Source organism: Acomys minous (assembly GCF_964271855.1).
Source record: "Acomys minous genome assembly, chromosome: 20".
NCBI lineage: Eukaryota > Metazoa > Chordata > Mammalia > Rodentia > Muridae > Acomys > Acomys minous.
Window position 1 is genome coordinate 3,877,358 of NC_140502.1, and position 6,567 is coordinate 3,883,924.

At 45.0% G+C, this 6,567-nt stretch overlaps 1 protein-coding gene across 1 annotated transcript; it reads right to left on the reverse strand.

Annotated features, from left to right (window-relative positions):
- Positions 1-3,207: 3,207 nt before the first annotated feature.
- LOC311591252 (uncharacterized protein) lies at positions 3,208-6,356 on the reverse strand. Its single transcript, XM_084770688.1, has 4 exons — positions 6,197-6,356; positions 5,524-5,726; positions 5,206-5,287; positions 3,208-4,365 (listed from the first exon to the last, which is right to left on the reverse strand). Exon 4 carries the CDS (start codon positions 4,302-4,304, stop codon positions 3,789-3,791), a length of 516 nt encoding a protein of 171 aa, XP_084626814.1. The 5' UTR covers positions 4,305-4,365; positions 5,206-5,287; positions 5,524-5,726; positions 6,197-6,356; the 3' UTR covers positions 3,208-3,788.
- Between the last annotated feature and the right edge of the window lie 211 nt (positions 6,357-6,567).

The window sequence follows — 6,567 nt, forward strand, 5'->3', positions numbered from 1 at the left end:
GAAGCAGAAATACCCAAGAGGAGTAGACATCTGGAAATAATCAAATTCAGGGCTGAAATCAATAAATTAGAAACAAAGAGAATAATTCAAAGAATCAACAAAACCAGGAGCTGGGTTTTTTTTTTTTTTTTGAGAAAATCAGCAAGATAGACAAACTGTTAGCCAAACTAACCAAAAGGCAGAGAGACACTATCCAAATAAACAAAATCAGAAATGAAAAGGGAGACATAACAGTAGATACTGAAGAAATACAAAGAATCATTAAATCCTACTTTAAAGGCATATATGCCACAAACTTTGAAAACCTAAGGGAAATGGACAATTTTCTTAATCGATTCTACTTGCCAAAATTGAATCAAGATCAGATAAACAAATTAAAGAGTCCTATTTCTCCTATAGAAATAGAAGCAATCATTGATAGTCTCACAAAAAAAAAAGCCCAGGGCCAAATGGTTTCAGCACAGAATTCTACCAGACCTTCGGAGAACAGCTAATACCAATACTCTTCAAGCTACTCCAAAAGATAGAAATGGATGGAACATCATCAAATTCATTCTATGAAGCCACAGTCACATTGATAGCAAACCCCACAAAGACTCAACAAAAATATGGAATTTTAGACCAATTTCTCTTATGAACATTGACACAAAAAATACTCAATAAAATACTCACAAAACTATTACAAGAACCTATGAAAGATATCATTCACCATGACCAGGTAGGCTTCATTCCAGGCATGCAGGGATGGTTTAATGTACAGAAATCCATCAATGTAATCCACCATATAAACAAACTGAAAGAAAAAACCACATGATCATCTCCTTAGATGCAGAAAAAGCATTTGACAAAATCCAACACTCATTCATGTTTAAAGTTTTGGAGAGATCAGGGATACAAGGCACATGCCTAATCACAATAAAGGCTATATACAGCAAGCCAACAGCCAACATCAAATTAAATGGAGAGATACTCAAGGAAATTCCACTAAAACTGGGGACCAGACAAGGCTGCCCACTTTCTCCATATCTCTTCAATATAGTTCTTGAAGCTCTAGCCAGAGCAATAAGACAACAAAAGGAGATCAAGGGGATCCAAATGGGAAAGGAGAAAGTCAAATTATCCCTATTTGCAGATGATATGATAGTGTACATAAGTGACCCACAAAACTCCACCAGAGAACTCCTACAGCTGATAAACACCTTCAGCAAATTGGCTGCATACAAAATTAACTCAAAAAGTCAGTAGCCTTCCTATATACAAACTACAATCATGCAGAGGAAGAAATTAGGAAAACTACACCCTTCACAATAGCCACAAGCAATATAAAATATCTAGGAATAACTCTAACCAAGCAAGTGAAAGAGTTGTTTGAAAAAAAAACTTTAAATCTCTGAAGAAAGAGACTGTAGATGACATCAGAAGATAGAAGGATCTCCTTTGTTCATGGATCAGGAGAATTAACATGGTAAAAATGGCCATCTTACCAAAAGCAATTTACAGATTCAATGCAATCCCTATCAAAATACCTACACAATATTTTAAAGACATTGAAAGCTCAATTCTCAACTTCATATGGAAAAAACAAAAAACCCAGAATAGCTAAAACAATCCTATACAATAAAAGATCATGCAGAGGAATCTCCATTCCTGATCTCAAGCTGTACTACAGAGCAACAGTATTTAAAACAGCATGGTACTGGCACAGCAATAGGCTGGTTGATCAATAGAACAGAATCGAAGACCCAGAAATGAATCCACACACATATGGTCACTTGATTTTTGACAAAGAAGCAAATCTATTCAATGGGAAAATGATAGCATATTCAACAAATGGTGCTGGTCTAACTGGATGTCTACATGTAGAAAAATGCAATTGGACCCATATTTGTCACCATGCACAAAACTCAAGTCCAAGTGGATTAAAGACCTCAACATAAAACCAGAGACACTAAATCGGTTAGAAGAAAACGTGTGGAAGAGCCTGGAACACATTGGCACAGGAGACAACTTCCTGAACAGAACACCAACAGCCCAGCCCTTGAGGTACAATTAATAAATGGGACCTCATGAGGCTGAGAAGCTTCTGTAAAACAGAAGACACTGTCAACAGAACAAAGTGACAGCCTACAGACTGGAGAAAGATCTTCACCAACCCTACATCTGACAAAAGTTTAATATCCAAAATATATAAAGAACTCAAGAAATTAAACACCACTAAACCAAATAACCCAATTGAGAAATGGGGCTCAGAACTAAACAGAGACTCCTCAAGAGAGGAATATCGAATGGCTGAGAAACACTTAAAGAAATGCTCAACCTCCTTAGTCATCAGAGAAATGCAAATCAAAATGACAATGAGATTCCATCTTACACCCATCAGAATGGCTAAGATCAAAAACTCAAGTGACAGCACATGCTAGCGAGGATGTGGAGAGAGAGGAACACTCCTTCATTGCTGGGGGAATGCAAACTTGTACAACCACTTGGGAAATCTATCTGGCACTTTCTCAGAAAACTGGGAATAGGGCTTCCTCAAGACCCAGATATTCCACTCCTTGGAATATACCCGAAAATGCTCCAGCAGCACACAGCAAGGACATATGCTCAACCATGTTCATAGTGGCCTTATTCATAGCCAGAACCTGGAAACAGCGTAAATGTCCCTCAGTCAAAGAATGGATAAAGAAACTGTGGTACATGGAATACTACTCAGCTATTAAAAAACAAGAAAATCCTGAAATTTGTGGACAAATGGATGGAACTAGAAATGATCATAATGAGTGAGTTAACCCAGAAGCAGAAAGACTCACATGGTATATACTCACTTACAATTGGACAGTAGCCCAACAGGGATGTCCTCTGAAAGCCTTCACTTACCAAGAGATTGGGACAGATGTGAGGACATCCCACCGGGACTCTGGTTAAGACAAAATATAGGAGAATGGGGAAATAGAAGGATCCAGAGGGTCTAGAAACCTACAAGAAGATCATCATGACAGGTGGATCGGGGCTCAGGGGTCAGGGAGGTCTGCTCAAACTACTGCACTAACCAAGGACAATACAAGTATTAAACATTGAACTCCTACTCTGATCTACCCAATGGACAGGACATTCTCCACAATTATGTGGAGAATGGGGACTGACTCTGACATGAACTCTGGTGCCCCATATTTGACCACCTCCCCTTGGTGGGGAGGCCTGATGGCACTCAAAGAAAGAATAAGCAGGCTACCAAGATGAGACTTGATAGCCTATGACCGTATAGTGGGGGAGGAGGTCCCCTCGGTCACAGACCTAGGGGAGGGGAATAGGGTGAAAGCGGGAGGGAGGGAGGAACAGGAGGATACAAGTGGTGGGATAACAATTGAGTTGTAATCTGAATAAATTAATTAAATTTTTTAAATTACCAAAAAAAAAGATTTATTTCACAGGTGTGTGGGTGTGCCTGAGTGTGTCTATGTGCCCTTCACGCATGCAGCTCCCTCAGAGGCCAGACTGGCATCAGAACCCTTGGAGCTTGTGCTAAATGCGGTGCTAAGCTTCCCTAGGTGGGTACTGGGAACTGAACTTGGGTCCCCTGCAAGAGCAGGGGGCTTGACAAAGGGTTTTGTTAAGTAGCCTAAGGTTGGCCTGATACTCGCTATGTAGCCCAAGCTAGCCTCAGACTCATGGCAATTCTCCTGCTTCAGTGCTGGGATTGCAAGTGTCCACCACTATAGCCACCCCTACACATGCTACTGAGGGATTCCAGTAGGCCCTGAACAACAGTGACCAGACTAGACATCCAATCACCTCCTAGTGAAGATGACAGTGATGGCGATGATGATGATGGTGGTGATGATGGTGATGATGATGGTGGTGATGATGGTGATGATGATGGTGGTGATGATAGTGATGATGATGGTGGTGATGATGATGGTGGTGGTGATGATGATGATGGTGATGATGATGATGGTGGTAGCGATGATGATGATGGTGGTGGTGATGGTGATGATGATGGTGGTGATGATGGGGATGATGATGGTGGTGATGATAGTGATGATGATGGTGGTGATGGTGATGATGGTGATGATGATGATGATTATGGTGATGATGATGGTGGTGGTGGTGGTGATGATGGTGGTTGTGATGGTGGTGGTGATGATGATGGTGATGATGATGGTGGTGGTGATGGTGATGGTGGTGGCGATGATAGTGATGATGATGGTGGTGATGATGGTGATGATGATGATGATTATGGTGATGATGATGATGGTGGTGGTGGTGGTGGTGATGATGGTGGTTGTGATGATGGTGGTGATCATGGTGACGGTAACGATTATGACGATAATAATATGCTTTATGGATGGCTGTAGTGGCACACACCTTTAGGAAGGATGGAAGGAAGCAAGGAAATGGGAAAGAAGGGAAGGAGCAAAGGACTCAGCCATTCACCAACCAATGAATTCGCGAATGAGCAAATGAGTGCATCTTTAGCAGAAGAAAGAGATGGGCAGATGGGCGGCAGACAGACGGAAGCCTCTGGAGGACCAGCAGACAGAGAAGTCACCTGGCCTACCCAAGCTGCACAGCGCTTTGGAGGAAGGAAAGGAACCCACGTGACTGGCCCACCTTCCGCAAGCCTCCCGAGCATGGCCACTGGTACTGGTTCTTGTGAGGAGGTCGCTCCAAACAGCACCCACTGTGGTTTCAACACCCCCCAAAAAAGAGTTTGCTCTATTACCACACGCACATTGTATGAAGTGCTGAGTTTCACTGTGGCGTTCTTCTAAGTGTGCGGTGACCTTTGTGCTCATTGTCCCCTCCTCTTCCTGCCCCCTTCCCACTGTTTCTTTTTCTCTTCCCTATCCATCTCCCTTTGCTTTCACTATATATACATAATCTAAGCCCTGCATGTAAGAGGAAATACAGCATCTGTCTCGTTACATTGGGCTCGCTTCACTGCCATTTCCCTGCCGATGACATCATTTCCTTATAGCTGAATAAAACTCCACTGTCTGTGTGCACCAGTGCTCCCGTGTGCTGATGGGTGCCAGGCTGGTTCCAGGTTTCAGCCACTGGGCATCATATCGAGTGTACCTCACGAACGTGGGCGTGTTCTACCTCTGCGGTATGCTCTCTCTGATTCCTCTGGGTACAAACCCAGGGGTGCTATAACTGGGTTGCACATCAGTTCTGTACAAAATAAGAACTTTATGTTGCTACCTATCTTGGAAGGACTTCTTCAATGTGTCCTATGCTCTGAAATGATACAGTTCTTTGTGGGGAGAGGAGATATTTTCAGCATCTGAAATAAAAAACCCTGCAAGCAATTGCCTTTAGAGCAAACACATTGTCTGAAGACTCCCCCATCAGGTGACATGGAAAGTCTCCTGCACATCCCTTGCCCCGGCTGCTTCGTCCCCTCCCCTCCCCCTCCCCCTCCCTCTCCCTCTCCCCCTTCCCCTCCCTCCCCCTTCCCCTCCCCTCTCCTTCTCCTCCCCCTTCCCCTACCCAGGACTGCACAAGCTACAGAAGCCATACCTGCAGCTCTTTGCCAATCTTTGCTCAGAGATCACGGGAATGCTGACACTTCTGAGCCCCAGCCCCAAGAACTTTGGCTCTGGATGCCTATGCTGTCCAGGGAAGTGGTCATGTGACCTCTAACTTCATCCGCAGTGTCTTCAGGGTCCCACATAGCCCTGTGGGTGAGTGACACCTCAGACTCCTCAGGACTGGCATCCCGGCTGAAGGACAGAGACAGGATATTCTTATGTACAGCCTACCTTCCCCAAACACATTGGTGTTGGGGAGACACTGCTACAGGAGAGCCACCCGCTCATCTTCCCAAACACACTGTTCCTTTTCTCGAGGATCTTCCCTCAGCAGCAAACTCAGGAGTCACTAACTTCCGCTACTGGATGGCGCGCTGTCTTAGTCGGGTTTTCTGTTGTAATACAAACACCCTAAGCAAGTGACTTGGGAAGGAGCTTATGTCATCTCGCCGGGCATCTCTCAGGCCACACTCCATCACTGACGTCTGTGGGAGCCCGCAGTCAGGAACTGATGCGGTCGCCATGACAGGGCTGCTTACTGGCTTGTTCCCCATGCCTAGCTCAGCCTGCTTTCGTAGAACACCCAGGACCACCAGCCCAGGGCGGAACTGCCCACAGAGAGCTGGTTCCCTCCATAGGAATAAAACGCATTTTGAACTTGCCTACAGGCCAGTCTTCCAGAGGGACTATGTCTCTTCAGAGTCCCATGTACCACGTGACTCTCGTTGACATAAAACTAACCAACACCAGTGTGGATGGTCCAAACTGTGGTCAGGTTTTTCCAGGGGCCACCTTCACCCCTTCCAGAATATTCGCCTTGACCTAGCACCTTTGTAATGTAACTGCTTCTATTCTGTGGCAAAGACACAGCCCCGCAGACACCTGCTGCCATCCCCTTTCCAGACGGCAAGTCCTCCAGGTGCTGAGCTGCCACGGTTACTCCCCACCCTGGCCTCCAGTTTCCTCCCCACCCTGGCTTCCGGTTTCCTCTCCACCCTGGCTTCCGGTTTTCTCTGCACCCTGGCCTCCGGTT